The sequence below is a fragment of the Mesoplodon bidens genome, assembly GCF_964165515.1.
Source record: "Mesoplodon bidens genome assembly, chromosome: 8".
Taxonomy (NCBI): Eukaryota; Metazoa; Chordata; class Mammalia; order Artiodactyla; family Ziphiidae; genus Mesoplodon; species Mesoplodon bidens.
In genome coordinates, this window is record NC_138165.1 from 36,442,888 (window position 1) to 36,469,050 (window position 26,163).

Below are 26,163 nucleotides of genomic sequence, written 5' to 3' on the forward strand. Positions count from 1 at the left end.
CATTTCAAAATTACAATAATAATTTCCACATCAAATTTTACTCTGCCAGATTAAATTTTTTATGTATTTAAGGATTCTAAAATATAGCACATAATTTCCCTTGTTAAGAAGCTATATAAACATGGTAAAAAAATTCATCACTTTCATCACATGCCATACAATATTTACAAATTGATGGCTTAGATTCAAATGAAATTTCTTAAACAATAATAAATATATTCTGCCTTCTCGCAAATTCATAAAGGCAGATTTCATTACCTTCAGAATACTGGTCATAAAGACTGACGAACCCATAAGAATAAAAATCATAAGCCCAGTAACCCTTTGCTCCCGAATGCCAAGAAATTTGGGTTGTTCTCCTGGAGCTGAACATTCTGATTCCAGTTTTAGGCTGTTGACATGAGTGATGGAGAGGACAGTGGCAGCCACAAACCACGGCAGGCCCATGATGGAGCACACACCAAGCATGACAGCCACCATTAATAGATCCAGATGGTACCCACAACCTTTCTGTTAAGAGAAAGAAAAGATGATTCTCATACTACCTGAATTTGGCATAGAGACCAATGACACCACCACCATGGAATAGTAAAGAATAGAAAAGAAATACTATCTTGAATCTTGCATAACTGATTCTAAAATGCAAAATAAATTAAAAAGATAACAGTCTCAAAATATATAATCCACTTAAAGAAAAGTTGCAGGTGTTCCTACTGCAATTATGATTATAGTGGCTTCTACATATTTTAATAGGTTTAATGTAATTCTGGCTTAATTGTACATTAGTTTCCATTCTATTTCTATTGAATAGATAAAGTCATTATCAAATACAGTCACTTCACTTTGGTTCCTTAAATGGGCAGGTTAATTTGCAATTCATATGTCTAGTCTTTCATCATTAATTCATATGAAAAATATTGAGCACCAATTATATACCAGGCATCAGGCTGAGAAAACAAAGTATGGTCTGTGTTCACAGCAGAGCTAAGAATGGCTTGGTTGTGACTAGAAACCACTTCCTGACAATACCCAAGAAGCCTTTCTGTTAATATCTCCTAAAGAAAAACTCTTCTTAAACCCTCAGTTTCCAATTGCCCTGTTTTGTCTCAATGGCTGACTTTTACTGGGAAAAATAATATCATAGAACCTAAACTTCCATATATACTCATTTTTATCTTAATATATTACTACTGCATCTTGTTCTCATCTGTTTCAGTTTCAGCACTGGAAAAATTTGGCCTCTCCTTAAAGTGATAATTTTTGTGTTTTCTATCTCCTCTATGATCCTCCTGTGCTATCACTGGCCTCCAGATGTTGCAAACTTCGGAGCTTTCTTGAACCAGGCAAGAAATGTAAATGAGGAAAAATGGGTGCAAGGGACATGTGGAGGTGTGGGGACCTGGAGACTGCTCCCTTGCGGAGGGTGATGAGCTAAGAGTTCTCTGAGGAGACAAATTGAAGAATGGGGAAGAACCAAGTTACCCTCTTCCTCCATCCCCCCGTAGGAAATTGACAGTGTAAAGCCTCAGAGGCAGCAAATGCTACTTTACATTCCAACTCTTAATGACTACTTCATGAGAGGTAGTGTAATAAAGTGCTTAAGGGTATAAGTTCTGGAGACAGGTGGCCTGGAATCAAATGCTGGCTCAACCAATGATCTTGGGCAAATCATTTAACTTCTTGTGCCTCTGTTTCCCTATCTGAAAAATGGTGATGATAACAGGAGACATCTTGCTGGGTTATTGTGAGAATTAAATAATTTGCAAATGATTTTGCACATCATTTAGAACAATGTCTGATATATTAGTAAGTACCCACTAAATGTTAGGGGCTATTATATTCTAGCAGTTGAACAATACATTTTTCTTTTGTACTCACTTGTTTCAAGGATCCTCAATAAAAATATATAAATGTTTCTTAAGGGCAGGTAAACTTGTCATACAATTTCTCAGTATATCTCAGTTTTTAGTGCAATCATTGACATACAATAAGCAATCAAAAAGTTATGGATTGACTTTTTAAAAAGGAAATATGCATTACTGAAACAGTTTATAGAATCAAACAGGTATAATTTTAAAATAAATATAGCTGTTAAATTTATTATTATGAACACGAGCAAAAATTACCCATTATTCTAGAGGAATAATTTTGGCTTTTCTTACAGGCAGTTTTACCAAGCTGCAAGCAGTTTCTAGTTAATCTGAAAGCTATTATAGCCTGGAGGGTGAAACATACTGAGTATTTGATGTGTATTTGTCATGGCAGTGTTTTCTTTCTGCTATTTTAGTTTGTTGTTTTATTAAGAAAAACACCCTTAAAATCGGTTGTACTTCCTTCCCTTTCTGCTTATCCCTGACAAATTATAAAAGTGTAGGAGATGACAGCGAGGAGAAAATGAGAGATACCACATAAGGACCTTTTCCTCCTGTATTGTCACCAATTCCGTGGCACCCCTCCTTGGGTCAGCTTAGCTGGGGCAATGCTCCAGTTCACCCAAATGCCTAAACTCAATTTCCCTTGTGAATATGACTCTAGAAACTTTTTTTGCTAGTAACTCGGGAGAGGTTTTCATTATTAAGAGATGGAGGGTGGGAAGAGAAACACCCTGGTGTCAGCATGACCAAAAAGTTGTAACTAGCTTCACTAGGGCCATACTCTGGTCCCCTGGTCCTTTTGCATTTTGGCAAATGTAGTTGCATAGAACTCAAATTTAAGTCCCATTGAAGGACCACATCTTAACCAGTTAGAGGAGTGTTTTGTCCTAGGAACTCTGGAGTGTGAAGAATATAGAACAGCGAAGGACCTCATCCTTAAGCTTCCACCGCTGAGGCAATACAATGTGAATGGTGCCCTCTGGGTGGTTTTGCAAAGTCGTGGTACTGCTAAGAGAGAATGGAAGGGGTGCAAGTAGCTGAGAGGTAAACATTAGAGGAGGGCAAAGGACATGGGGCCTTGAGAGTCAGGCTTGTGCGTTTAGCACACCCTGGACTCTCCCAGGCTCCATGCTCCCTATGGCTTAATAATATGAGGAAGGCCTTCTTCATGAGAGCGATTTCCTACAGCTCTTGTCTTATTGTTTTAAAAATATGATACAAATGTAAACAGTGGGATTCTAGATTGCAGGAAGCAGACAAAATAATGCTTTCCGAGGGAAGAATTTCCTTTTTAAATTTAGAAAGCAAGTTTTGTAAAGTCCAAGTAGATAATAAAAACAAAAATACAATTTCCCCCTGATTATGTTATACAACAATGGGAGCATCTTAATTTAATGTGAATCAAAGGAAATAAAGCAGTTCTGGCACTTCCACTAATTAATCATTATCCTTCTTCTTGCCTTTCATTTAAAATGTCTTTAAAAACATGGTCTTTGTAACCATATTATTAGCTGATAGGCATGCCAGCCAAAGGGAAGTATCCCTTTGTCAGAGAGAGAACTGTGCACCTTCTAACATATTTCTGTAGATTTTTTTTCTGAAATAAAGACAGAACCAGAGCTTCTATTCTCACATTCATCCATGAATCACAGGAAATGGACATATGGGAGGAAAAGGGAGCATAGCAACAGGTGATGCTGCACCAGACCCCACTAAAACCAACATGCAGCAAGACAAGAGGCCAGCCAAGAGGACCATCTGATACCCAGATGCCACTGCTGAAAAAATTCGTCTCAAAGCTTGGCAGCAATTTCCTGCATCTGTCAAGTTAACCACATAAAAGACTATAGATTGACATGAAGAACCAGGCTGACAAAGAGGGCAAAAAAGAACATATCAAACGCCATAATCATCAAGAGAATGTAGTGCCAAATGAATGTTGCAAATGCATCCATTTACTCAAGTGATCTGGAATTGTATTGCTGTTTATTAAAAATGATGTCAAAAGAAGCCTGAACTGTCTACAGAAACATGTAGAAAAGCCCACGGTTGTATCTTAACAGAAACTTTCTTTTCTGAAAGATAATATCTATCTATCCACTTTTAGAGAATGTACTTTTTTTTAAAAAGTGGATATTTTTAATGCTTTTCAAAGGGATTCAGTTAACCAATGCTTATTCCACTTCTCTAGGGAAGAAACAAACAAATGAGAAATGCTAGAGAGGGTATGAATTTACGTCTATATACAATATAGATGAAATCTGTATTCTCAAGTTTTTACATTTGCAACTTCTGATACTTTTGAATGACCCAAAGGATCATGAGGTGCAGTGAGTTAGAGTTTTGCTAATCTTGAAATTCTTCATTCTGAGGGAGGAGTTAGTCACTTAGCCTGAGTTGGGGCTAGACTCTTCAGCTCAACACAGCTTTATTACGTATGCAGTATTACAAAATGATAAAGAGATTTTTAATGGCAGGAAAAAGTCCTCTAAAAGAAAACCAACTACTGGATTTGGTAATGGAAGTGAAGAGAAAGTGAAAAGATCTAAAATATAAGTTTGGGAGAGATAAAGAATGAAATGATGAATTTCTAGGTGACTCGGATATGTGATGTAGACTTAGATACATGATGTGGCCTCTACCAGGTGCTTGATACAGAAGGTAGAAATCATCATTCATTAAACTATCTCAGGGAATGCTCCAACCAAGGTAAAAATGGGTTTTCAAGGGAGAAAAGAAAATAAGTAAAAGCTGAAAATGTGGTTAACTTGTGGTCTGGGGATATATTCAAGAAACATGTGTCTTTTTGTTACAATGTGGTTCAAGTTAAAGCCAGAGACTGCAAACACTTCAGGGAAGCAACAGGCGGGAGAGCGGCTATGGAACAAACCATTACTCTGAGTAAAGAACATTCTGAGAAAGTGATTTTTTGCTGTTATTAACAGGAAAATCAGTAGCAGCAGACCACACTGTAGTGAAGCATAGAGAAGACAAGGGTTAAAGGCCAAAAAAAAAAAAAGTGTTCAGTGTAGATAAAATATGTCTTCACTGGAAGGAACTTACTTTGCAAATATCCATATCCAAGGAGGAGAATGGGGTGTTCAGCCTCATAGTGGCCAAGAAAAGACTAACTCTTCTGCTTGTGGCAATGTAGCAAGGTTTATGATTAAGCCGGATTTGCTGTTTACTAAATCCAGGCTATTAAGAGGTAAAATATGAATCTTTTGATTACATAGCCATTTGTACAATAAAAAGTAATGTACAAATAATGTAATATAGTTTAGTAATATAGTCTCAAGTTTGTTTCAGTGACAAAAATATTAAATGTTTTAGTTCTACATTTAATTTTATAAATGCAGATACTTGAAAGGACCACTTAAAGAATGCTTTATTATATTTTAGCTCTTCTATACGATATGTAAAGGGGAGGTAAATATAGTATATTTGTTGATCTGGAGCTTTGGAAAGTCTGTGAATGTCAAGGGCCTACCATGGGCTCATGAAGAACAAGGAGCAAGCAATATGTGATTTATAAGGTGGAGAGATCTGGAAACAGCAAGCATACAGGACAGCCAAAAAAGGTAACATCACCCTTGGCAATTCTTCATTTACTTCCACATTCTGTTTTAATGATTCCACTAATATTTAGAAAAAAATTTTACAAGGAAAATTTCTCAGTTAAATCAGTGATATTTCTGTCTAATTATAAAAGCCAAAAAAAAAAAAAAACCAACTTCCTTTGAAAGGGAAACAATGATTACATAGCTTACTTTCTTTCTAAAACAGGAGTCTTTTAGATCATTTTAAAACATGTGCCATACAAGGAAATATATATACTGCCATTAAAAATGATAATGTAGATTTATATTTATATTGTTGGCATTGGATAATTACCATTATAATGCTCTTATATAAAAACAACAAGTAACATATGTAGTATGAAAATACATATTTTGGTATATAATAAAAACAGAAATGGGAAAAATAGAAATGTTTTCAGTTTTAAAAAATAAACTGGTGTCTAGGAAAAATGTTTTCCTACTTCTTAGAGAGTAGCAGACTAACAGCATTCAACATTAAGTTCTTAACACCGGTTTTATAGATCTACTTAATCAACTACATAACTTTAATAATTAAGTTGTGGTGGTATTTGCTTTTGCAGAAGGCTGATATTTTAAAAGCAAATAATATTTTTGAATGATTGATATTAAATAAGTTGACTATTAATTTGGAAATCTGAATTTCTTGTTTTGAGAGCTTTAAATGATTTAAAGTTTCTAATATTGAATAATGTAGTTCAGCAGTATTTTGGAGACAGCTCATACAGACTTATAAGAACCAATTGTTTAATTTTCATATTTTTCCTGCCTTTTGATGTCACTTTAGTAGCTTGAAATGGGCCACGATGGGAGTATTCATATCATGAAAATCGGCAAACATTATAAATCAGGGTATTTCTTTTTATACACAGAGGACTGGTTGTTAAACATGTACCAGCACATCACTGGTCTATTTCCTAAGGCTTCATGTGATATTTTGGTAGAATACATCTTTAATAATCAAAAATTTTTTTGACAAAAACAAGAAGTGAATATGAACTCATTTAAAAAAAGGTTTTGAACATGCTTAAGTTACTTTCTACAAAGAGAATAAAGAATGCTCTTTATTTTAAGAGAGACACACACTCTCCCCAATATAATAGACAAAATTCCTTTTCAGTAAGATTTATTACAAATAACTGTGCTTTCTTATACTTATGTCATTACTACTTCCCATCAAATAGTTCAATCAATCTGATTTTTAAATCTTTCTAACAAACATACTTAAAAATTCTATAAAGTATGATTTCTGTTGCTCTGACAATGAAATTTTTCCTAGAGTTTAAAGAGTATGTGAAGATAGCTGACAATTATCCCATGATACCAGAAAAAACAAGATTGTGCTTGTTCTGTTTTTGTAAGGTTTGATTCAGAGTACTTTTAACCATTCAATGATGTTTTTGATTTTATTTAACATACTCCTATAAATGATAGTGCTCACATTACACATCTCAGGCAACTTGCACACCAGTGAACAGCTAGTTTTTCACAGTTGCAAAATGGCAGGGTCAGAATATAATAAATAAGATACATTCATATTTATGTTTTGTAAAAGAAAGTCATTAAAATCCGCACTAAAACTCAACAAAGATGTCACAAACTATAACATTTATGACTGGGTTTGATGTCATAGACATTATAGATGGAGGAACGACTAAAGAAAATGAGAATTATTTGAAGATGTAATTTGTTCCAAAATGAATGCAATCTAATAGACATACTTAGGGTTAAATAGAGAAATAGAAGAACCCCAGACCTAAGACAAATTGGTAAAGCTAAACTTCACCAAAATAGATTATTTCATTACAATGTGTTAACCATGGTAAAGAAAGCTAGAACTTTGGCAATGTTTTTAAATTTTAAGTCCTGGAGGTAGGGTTCCAGAGTTCAGAGCTCAGCCAAGTGCTATAAATAAATTAATTAATTAATAATTTATTAATTAATTTTAAACTTATCATAAGACAAAGTACCATGAATATAGAAAATAAAATTATGAATCTGAAAATATTTTAATATTTCACTATGCAAATGACTATAGAATACAAAATATAATAAACATCAGTATAAAGTATAATTGACATCAGTTGAATCAATGATTTACATTAAAATGGATGTTAAAATATACCTTTAGCTTATGCTCTTTTCTGTTGATGATGACGGCTGTAATCTGTTGGTCCATAAAAATTAGAATAGTACAAAGTAAAGCTGGAATAATAGCAGCTATTACTGTCCACCATGGATTTGGACCTAAAGGTGTAACAAACCAGCCACGATCATCTCTTGTGGGCTGTGAAAAATTAAAGAATGCACAGTTATTAACTGGATTAATGAATACCTAATCAAATTGTCTTACAGACAATACTAGGAAATCCCTAATTATAAACTGATATGCCAAGTGAATTATATATTTAATAATAATAATATTCACAAAGCATTTATAAGGTACCAGACACTATTCTAAGTGCTTTAAATATTTTAACTCATTTTTTCTTCACAACAGTCTAAAGAAGATACAGATAAGGAAACGGAGGCATAGAGAGGTTCAGTAAATTTTTCAAGGTCCCAAAGCTACTAAGTGGTGGAGATAGGATTTCAACTCTGACAGACTGACTCACAAATTTGTGTTCTCAATCAATACCTATATTAAATAAAATCATAATAATATTTATCATTTATGATTGGCAAATTTATTTACATTTACAAATATCACATTGACCACTGTGTATAACTCTTATTTTAGATGTGTATCCAGGTCACTATGTAAAAATGTCAAAAAGATGTTTGGTCACATCATGGGGCTCAGGGAAAGGCTCAAACATGGCTGGTGCCTGAGATGAGTCCCAAAGGAAATCATTTTGACAATTCTTTGAGGAAGTCCCTAGCTCTTTTTGATAGGTGAGAAAACAGGTTCAGAGAGGTAAAGTAACTGGCCCAAGGTTGCATAGTTAGTAACATGGTCTGAACTCTATTCCAGACCTAATTTTATCTGTTTTCAAGCCCTATCTACTGTGCATTACCCTTACTTTCAAAATGCTTCCTTATCTTTTAAGAATATAGATATTCCCACTGGAATAACTGACAGAAAATTTTTTCAAGCTGCCTCTAGGTTTTCCATTTCTGTGATTTCTATTTTTTTAATATTAGGCCAAAATTTTAGTCATGCTGTGGGCATTTTATTTACTGTTATATTAATCTATATTCTTTATATTTTCATGAAAATCCCAAGTACTAGGGTTATAGCCATCATCTGAATAAAAATTAGACCTACAGAGATGGAGAGATGATAGTAAATCCTATGATAACTTCACCTTGAAAACACTTGGTACTTGTAGTTTTGGAGATGGGATCCCAATGGCATAGTCAATTAAAACCATACACAGAATCGTAAGAAAGACAGCAAAGTCGCTCACTATGGATCGAACCTAAACATAATGAAAACACTTGTCACTTGAAGGAACTATAAATAGTGAAGAATACTCAGGAACATAACCTAGAATCACACTTTATAAACACTTTATGACATAATATCATAATATTATACTTTATGCATACTATAATATTACTACTAACTCTTGTCATATTTATATTTATGTATCTCTGTCATTAGGATGAATACACACTCAACATTTTCAAAATGAGGCATTATGGAATAGCTACAATGGTGATTGTGCTGTTTTCAGTATTTATTTAAAATCTAAGTTTATTATGGGAATCTTGCGTGATACAATACCACTACATCAGCAGTGCTGATAAAAATCTAAGTTTATTATGAATTCCAGTATGTGAATATTTATTTCACAGAATAAGGTTGCATGGCTAGAATTTCACTATATTTTAGTACTCTTTCTCACGTAGGTAACATTTTAATATGATAAACCTGAAATACCATAAAGTAAAATTATCTATTTTTATTGAAGAAATAATATTTTAGTTCATCTGAGCTACAAGTATGGCAGCAGGTAATTTGCACAACAGAGTAAGCAAATTTAAAAGTTATTCTATGTAAGCCAGTTTTTAAAGGCATTTCTCTTTTATAAAGCCTTCATTGAGAAAAATTCTTAAACAATAATCAACAAGATCTGCCTTTTATTAGGCTGCCTCTATGACGCACACACAAACACATACAAAATACAGGAGTTTGATACAAAAAAAATAATTCTATATTAATCAAATTAAGCTTTGGGGGGAAAGAAATGAATCTTCCGCCTTATGGAAGGAAGAGGTAAGAAAAACAGAAGTTTCTCTCAAACAGCAGTTCTTAAAACATTTTCCCAGAGTAGAATTTTCATCACAATTTTTAGCTCATCCCTAAAAAGCTTGTTTTCTTGTTTCTTTTCTTTCTTTTTCTTTTCTCCTTCCTTCCTTCCTTCCTCCCTCCCTCCCTCCCTTCCTTCCTTCTTTTTTGGCTGAGTCAGACCTTATAGGTGTTACTTTGCAGTGTTAAATATTGAACTACGCTGTTTCTCTGTTTACTTTCCTTTCCAAATATGCAGATGCAAACGTGGTGGGTTAGGCGGAGGGACTGACACTTTAAAAATGAAAAAGAGGATAGTGTTCCAATGAGTCTTGCAGGGGCTTTCCCAATTACAGAATGTAACAGTGGCTCCTATGAGGTGTCTGTCAGGCTGGAATAGTTCCCACTGTTCACTGGGCAAGAAAGTGACAATCAGTAATGCAGTGTGTGCTTTTGAGTTCCAAAAATGAAAGTGGGAAAGTGGGAGTTTATCTCTGGGATTTGAAGTTAGGAGATAAGCCTGGAGGGAACGCGTACTCCTAGCACTGTATCACAAAATGCTTTCTCTTAGCTCCCTCACCATGCCCACTCCTAATCTGGCAGCTCAATCACACAAAAACCTTTTAGTGGCTCCTTTAACGACAGCAATAGCTCTTTCTTTTGTCCTAAAACACACATGACTCCATACATGCTTTATGTTGGTTCACATTTTGATCAGAAAAATTGTAGTCTAAGTACCTTGGTTGGAAAATAGCGGCTAGTCTTGAACTGCTTCAGTGTGGCTGACAGAGTAACTGTGGAAAAGAACAGGATCACTGACCAAAATAGAACATCTGGAACATACGGGTGCTCGTGGCCACAAGCTCGTCCAACGTACTCCCCATGCAATGATTTGCATTCCTGCCAGAGGAAGTAAAACAAATGGAGCTATTAAGAAAAAAAGTGGACACGTTTCTTTCAGAAAACTAACATCTTAAGATCACTTGCAGTTGAGTTGGTGAAGTTGTTCAGTTATGGCTCCTATTTGGATAGGTAGTGAGCAATATGAACCACTTCTGAAATTCTTGCCTTTTCAAATTAAGTTTAAATCTATAAAACTAACTGATTTATAAATCACCATCTTAATGAATTTTCACATCAACCCTATAAAATAGGTAGTTGTTATTATTTCTATTTCATGTCTGAGGAAACTGAGGTGTAGAGAAGTTAAGTAATTGGCTATGGGCTCACCGCTGCTGGGTGGCAGCAGGGTTGTGATACAAACATGATACTCCTTTGGCGGGAATATTATTAAAGAACAATGATTTTGTAGAATTATCTAGTCCAAAAGCTCCGAAGAAAGGTGAGAAAAGCAACAAAAAACTATGATACGTTATTATTGGAGTGAAACTGAAAGTCAAAGATGGGGCTCAAATTTAAATTATAGAACAAAAAAGAAAAAGTTAGTATAGGAGCAAGGCAAAGTTCATATTTACTATGACTTCTTCATGGTCTTTTTTTTTTTTTTTCCTGGTATATATTTTATAAGCCTCTGAAGGATCATTTCTAATTGCTGCCTTAGCCATGAGGTGGCAGCAAAGTCAAAAAAATTTCCTTTCTTGGAGAAAAAACAGCATTTTAAACATTAATATTTTGAAATTAAAACTTTTTAAAAACGTTTTGCTTTTTACTATTTTAATTTAAAGATTAGAACACTAAATTTTAATTTTTTATTTCAAAACAGAGAAAAGAATGGTTTAAGTTATCCAGTGACCTTGTTAGTACTTGAGATATCTGGACCTGAACAGAAACTGAATTGTGCCATATACTTAAAGATCTTAGAGAAAAATATGGACTGACGGACTGATCACCAACAGAGACTGTCCAATGAACAAAGCTTCAGGCCCTGGAGTCCTTGTATAGCAGAAAACAAATACCTTCAAAAGATTCTAGACTAAATCACAGATTGTTACATGGTTATCCAAAAATAAACTAGTAAAATCTACTTGGGGCAGCTACCCCTAAGGCTAGGATTCTTGAGAAATATTGTTTGTATACTTTATAATTATCTAAGACAATTCCATTCCCTTTTCTAATCTAACTGCAAATGCTACATTCTTTGCTAGCTACAGTTGAATTCCAATTATCTATGTTAAGTTAATATAGAGCAAAATGACTTGGCTAATTGAAAAACCAAAGAAAAATTCCCCAGGCCTTAATTATAGCTTTAATTTTCCTTCTCTCAAAACCCTGTTAAAATAGATAAAGTAGCAAAAATGAATCCTTGAAGTTTTTAGTCCTGTCTCTTGCCCCTTGTCCAGAGATACTAGTATAGCAATTACTAAGCTAAGTAATGGTTAAGAAGAATGGATAAATATAAAGAGGAGCTAGAAGCTCTGTTGTAAACACATTATCTAAATATTTGTGATCAGTCTTTTGTGCAGATATAAAAGTCCTCCAAGTCTTGGACTTGGCTGGGTCTTGTTCTCAAATCTTAGGAACATAGACACCATTTAAAGGATCATTTAACTGTCTTATAATCTATAATACATTGCCAATAGCTTGCCTAGTTACTTTAATTCAAAGCAAATTTGAAAAGCGTATTTATTTTTTCTTCCTTTTAGGGGGACAGTATGCTATTTAAAAAGGAAAAATTGTGAACTACTAAATTCTACATTTATTTTCTGGTTTATACTAACTGTACCTTTAACACACACACACACACACACACACACACACACACACACACACACACACAAAAACAAGTACTGAGATTTGGAAGAGAAAACTAAATCCAAATCCTGTTCTCTTATTTTGAGTCTCACATATGGTTTCACTTACAAAAATGAAAAACTGCTTGTTGACAAACTCATTTCTACTAATTATTCTTCAACACGTTCTAAGTTTCAGCAGTGTTATAAGTTGGTAAAAATTAAGTTTGATAAAATAAGAAATTAAATTTGGCATTAGTGTCCTGCCCCTTACTTATATATAAGCTAAATATGTAATTCTGGCACTAAAACAATTCTTAACCAATTGCTAGTTAATTGCTTGTGAATATTTTAAACCTCGCCTAGGAATTCCTTTATAATGACAGATTTTGAGATACTGCTAAAAATATATATAAACATAGAAACCTAAGTGTTCTAGCTTGCTATAAAACACTTGAATTAGGCATTATTCACAATAGCCAAGATATGGAAATAACCTAGATGTCTGTCAATGGATGAATGGATTAAGAAAATGTAGTATAAATATATAACGGAATATCATTCCCTTAAAAAGGAAGGAAATCCTGCCATTGCAACATGGATGAATCTGGAGGACATTATGCTGACTGATATAAGCCAGACACAGAAAGACAAACACTGTATGATTTAACTTACATGTGGAATCTAAAAAAGTCAAACTCAGAAGCAGAGAGTAGAATGATGGTTACTAATGGCTGGGGAGAGGGGAAAAATGGGGAAATATGGGCCTAAGGGTACAAAGTTTCAGTTATGCAGGATGAATAAATTATGAAGATCTAATGTATAACACGGTGACTATGGTTAATAATATTGCATTAAATAATTGAAATTTGCTGAGAGAGTAGATCTTAACTGTTTTCACCAAAAAAAAAAAAAAGGTAACTATTTGAGGTGATGGATACGTTAATTAGCTTGATTGTGGTAATCATTTACGTCATATACATACACCGAAACATCATATTGTATACCTTAAATATACACAAGGTATAAATTACAATTCATGAGATATGTAACAATTCAATTAAAAATTATCACATGAATAATATACAAAGTAAATATTACATGATTATTTTTACAAAACTAGTTATAATAGCCATTAGCACAGTGCTTTATTAATACAATGTTTTTGCTGATACTAATGGTTATACTGAGAAAAGAAATCCCAGAATAACAATTAAGACAAAACAATTTTATGGCCCTCATTGACTTAAAAATTGTAAGATTTTTTCATTATGTAGCATTCCCTTTGGTGATAAATGCTATTTTGGTCAAGGTTAGCAATTACCTATCTCAAAAACTGCTTTTAACTGATGAAAAATAATATGAAAATTTCTGCCAGAATGCTAACTCCTAGTACAGAACTTAAAGAAAAAAACCACAGTGCTAGATTTGCTTTGATTGCAAAATATTTTTCACTGTACTCTGCTTGACCCTAAAACTTCTAATATTTAAAATTAACTCATGGCTACCTAGATCAATTGTGCTATGAGTCTCTTTGAAAGTTATAATTCAGGGTTTGCTACTACATGGAATGAATATTATTATTTAATATTAAATTATTCGACTATAAAACACAGAGTAAATTATCATGCTAAATAATTTAGAGATGAGATTATTGGGTTACTGTATCGTAGGGGACACCAAGATGAGGGACAAAAGCAAGGGACTCAAGACATAATATCTTTATAATTTACAAAAGGGAAATATAAATGGAAGATGCACTGCTGAATGGATCAACCACAATCCCATGTCTAAATTCTGAATAACTGTAGCATTCTTTCTTGTTCAGCTCATCATTTCTTTTATTGATCAATTTAAATGGCTCTCTGAAAGGAAACAGTTTGGTAATGTTATTTTTTCTAAGAAAAAATAGGACAGAATAAATGTGAACTATAACAGAAGAAAACAACAAAAGTAAGTGAAGGCTTATTTTAGAGCAAATGACTAGCATAAGAGGAAAGGTAGTAAAATATAGGTCAAGATAGAATTTTAAACAGAAAGTAAGTAATTTGATTTTGATTCTGAAAGAAAATATTTAATGAAGAAAATTGAGAAAATAGGCAATAGGTCAAGTGCTCTTACAAGAATCATGTTTACAGTTGTATAATATTTGTACAACAAAAAAGATTTCTATGTGTCACTAACTGGCTCACTTACTAAATGATATATTTTTCATAAAATGAACTAGAATTTATATAGTTTTATGCCCATGGTTATAATGGGATTTGAGCTTATATGGGTAGATAAAGTGGCAGAAGCTTTGGATTGTAATGTTTGTAACTGGGAAGAATAGAGAAGAAACTAGAATGACTCAGATTTTAATACTTATTAAAACCAGAACACTTTCGATTTTTCCAATTATGAGATTTGATTGACCAGAAGTAAAGGATACAAATGTAGATGGAAAAAGAGGTGCACAAATATTGCAAGAGATTAAGAAGAATTGAGAAGTTCAGCTATGAGGGGAAAAAAAGATACCACAAAAAAAGAGGAAAGCCAAAAATATTTTTAAAGGTATAAGATTTAACTTTGATAGGTGAAAAATATGTTGCCATTCTCTTTTTTGAATGGAGGATAAAGAGAAAATGGAAGTAAGAAAATCTTCCTGAGGGAGGTGCCAGAATTTTATTAAGAAAAGTGACTTTTGTTTTCCCAAAAAGTTCAATATTTACACTAAAATATTAACAAACATCCCCTCCCCCTTAACATATTCTGAACAGCTGGAGCAGCATTACAGAGTAAAGTAAAAGCATTCTGGGTTCTTTACACAGAAGGCTGACTTAGTTCTGTCATACGGTTTCATTTTGGTCAACACTACTCTTATTTAATGTGCTTTCAGTTAATCTAGTCACATTATGCCATATATGTGTGCTTTCAGAGTAACTCAGACCTAATAACTACTGGAAAAACTTAATAATGAAAGAAAATCTCAGTATACTTATGCATACTTGAAATGAATGAAATCAAAACCATCACTTTTATAATAGTATTTGTTTAAAACACTTAACTTAGTGGCAATAATTCATTCAAAAAGTCAATAAAAGCTCTTATAGTAATAAGATTCAAGGTATGACCTATTTTTCCTTTTTAATTAATTAATTAATTAATTAATTAATTAATTAATTTATGGCTGCGTTGGGTCTTTGTTGCTGCATGCAGGCTTTCTCTAGTTGCAGCGAGAGGGTTGTGGTGTGCGGGCTTCTCATTGCACTGGCTTCTCTTGTTGCAGAGCATGGACTCTATGCGTGCGGGCTCAGTAGTTGTGGCTTGTGAGCTCTAGAGCGCAGGCTCAGTAGTTGTAGCACATGGGCTTAGTTGCTCCGTGGCATGTGGGATCTTCCCGGACCAGGGCTCAAACCCATGTCCCCTGCATTGGCAGGCGGATTCTTAACCACTGTGCCACCAGGGAAGTCCATGACTTATTTTTCAGTGTTTCACTTACCGACACAGTTAGGTTCTCCCAAATTATGTCAGAGGCAGAAATATTGGACTCCCTCCATTCCTTCAATGTATCATTGCTAGGATTATGTGGTTCCACACAGTTACACCTGCAAAGGCAAAACAGTGTCTTTTGTGAAGTATCTTTTTGTCACCATACTTAAAACAAATGTGTGATGGGTCCTTCTTCCCCAGTCACAGCCTTCCTCCATCTGAGAAATAAGTAGGTAGGTCATCCTAAACTCCAAAACACACTATTTTCAGACAGAGGATAGATATATTGCTAGGACATTAGATCACTTCTAATGTTTCCTGGAATGAGAGGTCATTCCCTCTCTGTCCCCCTCAGAGGAAATTTTTTAAAGTGTAGGTGAGAACACAGGGCTTTTGAGGCCTTTTAAACCAAGATGCTTTCTAGACCTTACAACAACCATTTGCCTCTAAATTATAAGTCAAGTGGGAAAAAATGATAAACATTCAAATGTATTATTTTAATTTACTTATTTTTATTAATACTGTATAACTATATCCATTAAAATTGGATTTTATAATTCATATTTTAGAGAACATTTAGAATTTTGCAATGTAATTTAAAATTAAAGCTAGGTTGAAGCAAAAACCCTAGGTATCTCAGGATATACTTTCTTTGTGATGAGTGATAGTTCTATTTAAAATCAAACAATCATTATGCAAAAGATTTTTGAGTAGCTACTACATATAAGGTAACATGATGAATGCTGGGTGGGGTAAGAGCAGCGAGAATAGGTAAAAGCTGGGCAAAGTGGTACTGTTAGGTAATAAAAAAACAGCTTTTGATCTCATGTTCTTTATAACTTTGTAAGTAAATGAGAAGACAAAAGCAAAGATTATCAACAAGTTAATTGTCTTAGATGTGAACTTCAATTTACAAATTGTTTGTTTCAAAAATTCATTCATAAGTCTATTATTGCCCTTCAGAGAGCATTTTATTATAGAAGCATTTTATAAAAATAGTGGTTGGGCTCCCAGATTAAGCCACATATATACTACATAACTTGAATATTAGTTGGACTGCTGTTTTAGTGATATTAATTGAACTGTAGAACCCAACTGCCATTATTTCTATAGGAAAATATATTACAGTCTCTACTTGATAAATTCCTCTGCCTAAGCAACAGTCTCTCTTCTTTTTTTTTTTTTTTTTTTTTTTTTGTGGTACGTGGGCCTCTTACTGTTGTGGCCTCTCCCGTTGCGGAGCAGCACAGGCTCTGGACGCGCAGGCTCAGCGGCCATGGTTCACGGGCCTAGCCGCTCCACGGCATGTGGAATCTTCCCGGACTGGGGTATGAACCCGTGTCCCCTGCATTGGCAGGCGGACTCTCAACCACTGCGCCACCAGGGAAGCCCTCTCTTCTGTCTTTTACATCAGGAATTTTAGTCTGTTCTTTCTTTTTACCACCACTCATTCATTTTTCAAAGTGTACTGAGTGTCTATTATTACAAGAAACTCTCCTTGATTTTAGTCTGGTTTTTTTTTTTACCACCACTCATTCATTTTTCAAAGTGTACTGAGTGTCTATTATTACAAGAAACTCTCCTTGACTTGGGCAATACAGACAGGTATGTTCCTGCTCTCACTAAGAGATGTTAGAGTATTCCCCACTTGGGCTCACATGGGGCTGGGCCTCTAAAAAAGCAGAGGATTCCAATGAGAAAGTTGTTGATGAGGATTTTAAGGGAATGAGACATGGAAGTATTAGCTACTATGAGCAGCTACAGTGACCACCATGGTATCAGAGGGAGGAAACACAGCAAAAGGGAAACAGTCCCCTGAGATGCAGTAATAATCATTCATTAATGCAATTTATTCAAATCTATAGGTTCTCAAGTTCCAGATTAGTTGTACATAATCCCAGAGCACAGCATTATGTGTCAGAAAGGCCTTTGTCCTTTACTGGCTGTGTGGCCAGGGGCAAATTATTTAAGCACTCTAAATCTTGGTTTCCTCATAAATAAAATGCAGACTGAAATGCTTACCTTGTAGAGCTATTATGAAGAATAAGTAACATGATATATATTAAGTGCCTGGTATACATTTATGCAGTTTTGAAATTGTAGCTGCCATCATCATCATGGTTCTCATCATTATTTTCTGGTTCATTTTTCAGTTTTTCATAAGATGTAATAAAACTGTTAACTTTCAATTGATGTAATACAAAAAAACCACTAGGCTTTTCTCTAACATGCTGATACTCTTTATTTTGCGTCCAGTGCTTTAAAGAGAATTAAATTCTGACCAGCATTAAAACAGTTTTGCTACTATCACTAAGAATCTATCAAAAGAAAGAAAATTCCTGTTTAATTTTGACTCTAGGTCATTAGATCACTAGGCAAATACAGTAAAGATAATATATGAAGAGAGAGAATAATTTCACTTAAAAATATCTTAAATTATTAAAAAATAACACTAAAACCATTAAATCACTGAATATTTTCTAAAATTAAAAATCAGATTTGGCTGCTAGCTTAAGAAAGAGGGCTGAACATACATGTTTATTTTCTCATTACCTAGAATTCATTAAGCAAAGAAATAATATAAAAAGAAACATGAGGGGAAATATCAACAAAAGAGAGATGTAAACAAATGGAATATGAAAAGCATATGAAAGCAGGATGTTTGTAAAAGCAGAACAGAAGAGTAATACTAACAATAATAGTATTTTTATATTTAATCCTTCAAATTGGTAGTATTAATCACATGATAATATCAAGGCATGAGTGATGTGGCCAAGGTTACACAGCTAGAAACATCAGAGCCAGAATTTAAACCTAGGCAGTCCACTCCTAATGACTAATCTAAAAAAATAGAAATATTTACATAGAAACATAAATATATATACATATTTATATATACATATAAAATTTATAAATTTATATAGGATATATGTGTATATATATATATATATATATATATATCCTTCCAACTGCAGTAAAGGAAGGACCTGGCCTGCCGAGTAGAATCCCACAAAGGGTCTGAACTAAGAGAAGATGTTGGGATGAAGGAAAGAGTGTTTTCCAACCTAAGAAAGCAGTGAAAGAACTCTCAGAATGACAAATGTATGGTAGAGCCCAAGAGTGAACCAGGGAAGAAGTGACATCACAAGATAGCTGAATGGAAAGTCCCAGTGCTCCTTCCCCTGTAGAAACTTCAATTTAACAACAATATATGGACCAAAATACTGTGACAAGAATTCCAGAATCCAGTTAAGATGTTGCAGTACCTGAGTGAAAAGTTGTGAACAGCCATATTCAAACAGGTAAGAAGAGCAATTTCACTTTAACTGCATCAGCCCCTCCTCTAAGCTGGCACAGCTCAGCAGTGGTAGAGAATACCCTGGCTTACACTTTTTACACTGGGGGTGAAGAGAAAATAGAGGCTGCATCTGACATTCCAGCTCTTCAGAGGGCTGCTGAGGGACTGGTATCTGTCTTGTCTAATTCAGAGCACTGACAGAACCATTGTAGTTTGGATGCCCCAGTGCCGCTGAGAACAAAGACGAGTGGATAAAATGGTTTTCAGGGAATAGGATGGCTCAGTGCAATTAGGGGCAGGTGAACAACTTGAGGCTTTTCCCTCTGAACAAAGTGAAAGAAGCATATTTCTGATGTTCAAGCTTTTTGGAAGAGTGCCCAAGGGACTGGTATCTGTCTCACCTAACCTGGGATGCTGATGGGGACTCATCATATGGTAGATATCTGGAGGCCTCTGAGAACAAGGGATAGCAGAGAATCTTGCTACTGTAAAACCACAGAACTTGCAGTAGCAAGATTCTCTGCTATCCCTTGTTCTCAGAGGGAGCAAAAGATTATAAGCCCCTGGAAAAAGAAACCAGCAATACTAATTGAGAAATTGCACACAGAGGCTCAGAGAATTTGCATCCCCTTCCCTCCAAGAAAGGGTTACAGAGGCCCCCAGAATCTCTAGTCAAGCTGATTAATAAGAGTCTTCTGCACAAAGAGAAAGTCCCTAAATGCTATGAAAGGTGGCTGTTATTTCAAATGTGCCAATCCTAAAACAAAGTTATGGGACACATGAAGAAACAGGGCAACATGGTCCATACAAAGGAATAAAATAAATCAGAAATTTATCTTAAAGAAATAGAGGTATATAAATTACCTGACAGAATTAAAATAACCATTATAATGATACTCTATGAGATCAAGAAAATGATGCATAAACAAAATGAGAATATCAACAAAAAGATAGAAAATATTAAAAAAGAACAAAATAGAATTTTTGGAGCTAAAGAATACAATAATTGAACTAAAAAATTCAGTAGAGGGGTTCAACATCAGACTCAATTAAGCAGAAGAAAGAATCAGTGAACTTGAGGACAGGTCACTTGAAATTATTCAGTCAGAAGAACAAAATGAAAAAAGAATGAAAAAGAGTGAAGAAAGCCTGTGGAACACATGGGATATCATAAGCAAATCAATATATGCATCATGGGAGCCTCAGAAGAAGAAGAAAGAGAATAAGGGACAGAAAGCTTATTTAAAGAAATAGTGCCCCCAAACTTCCCAAAAATAGGGAAGGAAATTACATCCATATTTAAGAAACCCAATGAATTCCAACCATTGTGAATCCAAAGAAATCCACACTAAGACACATTATAATCAAACTGTTAAAGTCAGAAACAGAGAAAATTTCAACAGCAGCAAGAGAAAAGTTAATCACCATGTGCAAGAGAAGTTCCATAATACTACCAGTGGATTTTTCAGCAGGAACTCTACAGGCCAGAAGGCAGTAGTATGACATATTCAAAGTGCTGAAAGGGAAAACTTCCAACCAAGAATACTATATCTGGTAAAAAATGGGGGACTTGAAAAATGAAGGAGAAATAAAACCTTCACAGGTTTTAAAAATAAAGCTGAAGGAGTTCATCACCACTATATCTGCCTTACAAGAAATGTTAAAGGGAATCTTTCAAGTTCAAACAAAAGGACACTGAACAGCAACACAAAAACATATGAAAGTATAAAGCTTGCTAATGAAGGTAAGTATATAGACAAATACAAAATACTGTAATGGTGGTACATAAATCACTTTTAATTCTGGTATAGAAGTTGAAGGACAAAAGTATTTTTAGACACTATTACTATAAAAATATGTTAATGGATACACAATATAAAAGGATGTAATTTTTGACATCAATAACTTAAAAAGTGTAACGAAGGGGGAGTAAAAGTGAAGAGTGTTTGTATGCAATTGAAGTTAAGTTTTATCAGCTTAAAATAGATTGTTGTAAATATAAGATGTTTTATGTAAGCCCCATGGTAACCAAAAAGAAAATACCTTTTCATGTAGAACATCCACAAAAGAAAATAAGAAAGGAATCAAAACATATCACTACCAAAAAAAAACAAAATCAACAAAACACAGAGGAAGTAAAAAGAGAGGAAAGAGGGTGGGTGAAAAAATGTTACAAGACAGGCAGAAAACAACTAATAAAATGGCAATAGTAAGTTCTTCTCTATAAATAAGTACTTAAATGTAAGTGGATTTTACTCCCCAATCAAAAGACATACAATGACTAAATGGATAAAAAAAAAGATCTAACTACATGCTGTCTAGAAGAGACTTTTGATTTAGGAACACACATAGAGTGAAAGTTAACGTATAGGAAAAAATATTATATGCAAACGGTAACCAAAAGAGAGCAGGTGTCAGGGTGGGCCATAATCATATCAGACAAATAGACTTTAAGTCAAAAACTGTCAAAAGAGACAAGGAAGGACCTTATATAAGGCTAAAAGGGTCAATTAACCAGGAAGATATAACAATTAAAAAGATATATGCACCTAACAGCAGAGCACCCAAATATATGAAGGAAACATTGACAGAAGTGAAGAGAAAGATAGATAGTAACACAATTATATTAGGATATTTCAATACCTCACTTTAAATAATGGATAGAATCCAGATAGAAGATGAATAAGGAAACAGAGGACTTGAACAACACTATAGACCAAATGAACCTAATAGCATATACAGAACATTTCACCCACCAGCAGCAGAATACATAGCGTTCCCAAACACACACAAAACATTCTCCACAAGAGATCACGTTAGGTCACAAAACTAGTCTTAACAGATGTAAGAAGACTGAAATCATACTGAGTATACTTTCCAACCACAGTGCAATGAAACTAGAAATCAATAACAGAAGGAAAACTAAAAAATTCACAAATGCATGGAAATTAAGCAACATATCCTTGAACAACCAATGGACCAAAGAAGATATCAAAAGAGAAATTAGAAAATATCTTAAGACAAATGAAAACAAAAACAACATACTAAAACTTATAGGATGCAGCAAAAGCAGTACTAAGAGGGAATTTTATAGCAATAACTGCCTATATTAAAAAGATGAAAATTCTCAAATAAACAACCTAACTTTAAAGCACAAAGAACTCAAAAAAGAAAAACAGAGCCCAAAGTTAGCAGAAGGAAGGAAATAATAATCATCAGAGCATAAATAAGTGAAATAGAGACTAGAAAAACAACAGCAGAGATCAATGAAACTGAGTTGGTTTTTTTAAAAAACCCACAAATTGACAAACTTTTAGCTAGACTAAGAAAAAAAATAAAGACTCAAAATTATAAATGAAAGAGGAGACGTTACAACTAATGTCACAGAAATTAAAAGGATTATAAGAGATTACTATGAGCAATTCCAAGCCAACAAATTGGATAGCCTGGAAGAAATGGATAAATTCCTAGAAACATGCAATTTATCAAGAATGAATCATGAAGAAATAGAAATTCTGAACAGACCCATAGCTAGTAAGGAGTTTGAATCAGTAATCAAAAACTTCCCGACAAAGAAAAGCCCATGACCAGATGGTTTCACTGGCAAATTCTACCACACATTTAAAGAACTGATGCCAATCCTTCTAAAACTCTTCCAAAAAATTGAAGAGGAGGGAACACTTCCAAACTCATTTTATGAAGCCAGAATTACCCTGATACCAAAACCAGAAAAAGACATCAAAAGAAAACTAAAAAACAATATTCTTAATGAATATAGATGCAAAGCTCCTCAACGAAATAATAACAAACTAAATTCAACAATACATTAAAAGGATCATACATCATAATCAAGTAGGATTTATCCGTGGAACACAAGAATGGTTCAACAAGCAAATATCAATCATTGTGATACACCACATTAATGGAACAAAGGATACAATCACATGATCATCTCAATAGATGCACAAAAAGCATTTGACAAATTCAACACCCTTTCATGATAAAACCACTCATTACACTAGGAATAGAAGGGAATTATCTCAACATAGTAAAAGTCATATATGACAAGCCCACAGCTAACATCAGAATCACTGGGGAAAAACCAGAAGCTTTTCCTCTAAGATAAAGAACAAGACAAGGATTCTCACTCCTGCCATTTCAATTCAAAATAGTACTGGAAGTCCTACTAGAGAAATTAGGTAAGAAAAAAAAGCATCCAAATTGGAAAGGAAGAAGTAAAATTATCTCTGCTTGCAGATGACATAATCTAATACAAAGAAAACTCTAAAAATTCCATACATAAAAAATATTTAGAAGTAATAAATGAATTCAACAAAGTTGCAGGATAAAAATCAACATTAAAAAACTCAGTTGAGTTTCTATAAACTAGCAATGTGCAATCTAAAAAGGAAATTAAGGAAACAACCCCATTTACAATAGCATCAATAAGAATAAAATACTTAGAAATAAACTTAACCAAAGATGTGAAAGTCTTTTACACTTAAAACTATAAAACATTGCTGAAAGAAATTAGAGGACACAAATAAATGGAAAGATATAAATGTGTTCATGAATTGGAAGACTTAATATTGTTAAAAACACCCATATTACCTGAAGTGATCTACAAATTCAGGGCAATCGCTACCAAAATCCCAATGACATTTTTTATAGACACAGAAAAAATAATCCTAAAATTCATATGGAACCATGAAGGATCCTGAATAGTCAAAACAATCTTGAGAAAAAAAGAATGAAGTTGGAAGCCTCACACTTCTTAATTTCAAAATATATTACAAAGCTAGAGTAATAAAAACAGTATGGTACTAGAACAAAGACAGATATATAGACCAATAGAACAGAATAGAGAGCCCAGAAATAAACCCTCACCTATGCAGTCAGAAGACCTTCAACAAGAATGGCAAAGCTACACAATGGGGAAATGTTGAAGTCTCTTCAACAAATGATGCTGGGAAAATCAGATATCCACAAGCAAAAGAATAAAATTGAACCCTTATCTGACACCATACACAGAAATCAATTCAAAATAAATAAAAGACTTAAACATTAGACCTAAATCTATAAAATTTCTAGAAGAAAACAGGGGGAAAGCTTTATTACATTGGTCTTAGCAATGATTTCTTGGATATGACACCAAAACACAGGTAATAAATGCAAAAATAGACAGTGGGACTACATTAAACTAAAAAGCTTCTACATAGCCAAGGAAACAATAAGCAGAGTGTAAAGGCAACCTGTGGAATGGGAGGAAATATATGCAAACTATATCTGATAAGACATTAATATCCAAAATATATGAGTTCCTACAACTCAATAGCAATAAAACAAATCACTCAATTTAAAAACGGACAAAGAAAAATAAAAAATATAAATAAATAAAAATAAAAATGGACAAAGGACCTAAATAGACATTTCTCTGAAGAAGATCTACAAATGGCCAACAAGTATATGAAAAGATTTTTGACATCACTAATATCAGGGAAATGCAAATTGAAACTACAATGAAGTATCATCTCACACCTGTTAGGATGACCTATAAATGAAACAAAACAAAACAACAGAAAATAAGAAGTGTTGGTGAGAATGTGGAGAAACTGGAACCCTTGTGCATGGTTGTTAGAAATGTAAAATGGTGCAGCCACTATGGAAAACACTCTATAGGTTCCTCCAAAAAAAAAAAAAATAGAGCTACTACATGATCCAGCAATCCCATTTCTGGATCCAAAGAGAACTGGATCTTGAAGAGATATTGCATTCCCACTTTCATTTCAGTATTGTTTACAATGAGCCAAGAAGTGGAAACAATCTAAATGTCCATCAACAGATGAATGAATTTTAAAAAGTATAATATATACGTACAATGGAATATTATTCAGCCATTTAAAAAAAAGAAGGAAATTCTGTCATCTGCTACAACATGGATGAACATTAAGGATATTGTGCAAAGTGAAATAGAAGGACAAATACTCCATGATTCCGCTTATATGAGGTATCTAAAATAGTAAAACTTATAGAAACAGAAAGTAGAATTGTGGTTTCCAGGGATGGGAAGAGAGAAATGGTGAGTTGCTGTTCAATGGGTATAGAGTTTTAGTTATGCACTATGAAAAAGTTCTGGAGACCTGCTGTGCAACATCTGCTGTACTCTAAACTTAAACTTTTAATAAAGAGTTAACAGGATAGAATTATTGAATTCTTGGGGAAGCTTGAGGACATTCAAGCACAGAAGCCCAGAGCAAAAGAAGGCAGTCAGCAATTCCAGGAAAAATAAAAGGCTTTACAAGAAAGACATGTTCCAAAGAGGAAGAAAACTGAAATATATAATGATTTTGACCAGCTCATGAAATGTTGAAAAAGAAAATTCATTTTACCATGATGTTAAGAACACTGTTGGGTTTTTATTCTTCACTATATATTTTTTTAGTTATTTTCTTAGTGGTTTCTGTACAGCTTACCACATACATTCAGTTATTAGCCCCCATTAATTGCTCGCTGATTGCGCTATTGTTTTTGACAGAAACCTGGGGCATAAAATGCTCTGGTGGTATGATGCAATTAAACTCTAGCTCCTTTGCAGTTGAGGTCATTGTTTGAGGTTCTTCTGGCCCCAAGACGACTCTCCTTAGCTGTCTCTTTTCCTGGTTCTCTCTGGTATAGTAGTTGGCCTATTGTTTAGCCTGTGTCTCTCATAAAGCTACCTACCTCCTCTTAATTGCTTTTCACCAAAACTTCCATTATTTTTTTAAATTTAGTTTAATTTTTATTTTATATGGGAGTATAGTTGATTTACAATGTTGTGTTAGTTTCAGGTGTACAGCAAAGTGATTTAGTTATACATATATGTATATATATATATATATATATATATATATCCCTTCTTTTTCAGATTCTTTTCCCATATAGGTTATTACAGAATACTGGATTGAGTAGAGTTCCCTGTGCTATACAATAGGTCCTTGTTGATTATTTTACATACAGT

The 26,163-nt window shown here is 33.9% G+C and overlaps 1 protein-coding gene across 8 annotated transcripts in view; it reads right to left on the minus strand.

Moving 5' to 3' along the window:
- SLC4A10 (solute carrier family 4 member 10) overlaps window positions 1-26,163 on the minus strand; it is a gene marked incomplete at both ends in the record, with an annotated part of 311,945 nt that overhangs the window by 23,950 nt on the left and 261,832 nt on the right. For all 8 annotated transcript variants that reach the window (XM_081241990.1, XM_081241987.1, XM_081241989.1 and 5 more), the window contains 5 exons: window positions 259-510; window positions 7,599-7,760; window positions 8,782-8,895; window positions 10,446-10,607; window positions 15,879-15,984. In XM_081241990.1, coding sequence (XP_081098116.1) covers window positions 259-510; window positions 7,599-7,760; window positions 8,782-8,895; window positions 10,446-10,607; window positions 15,879-15,984 — 796 coding nt within the window. The remainder of the gene's footprint in view (window positions 1-258; window positions 511-7,598; window positions 7,761-8,781; window positions 8,896-10,445; window positions 10,608-15,878; window positions 15,985-26,163) is intronic.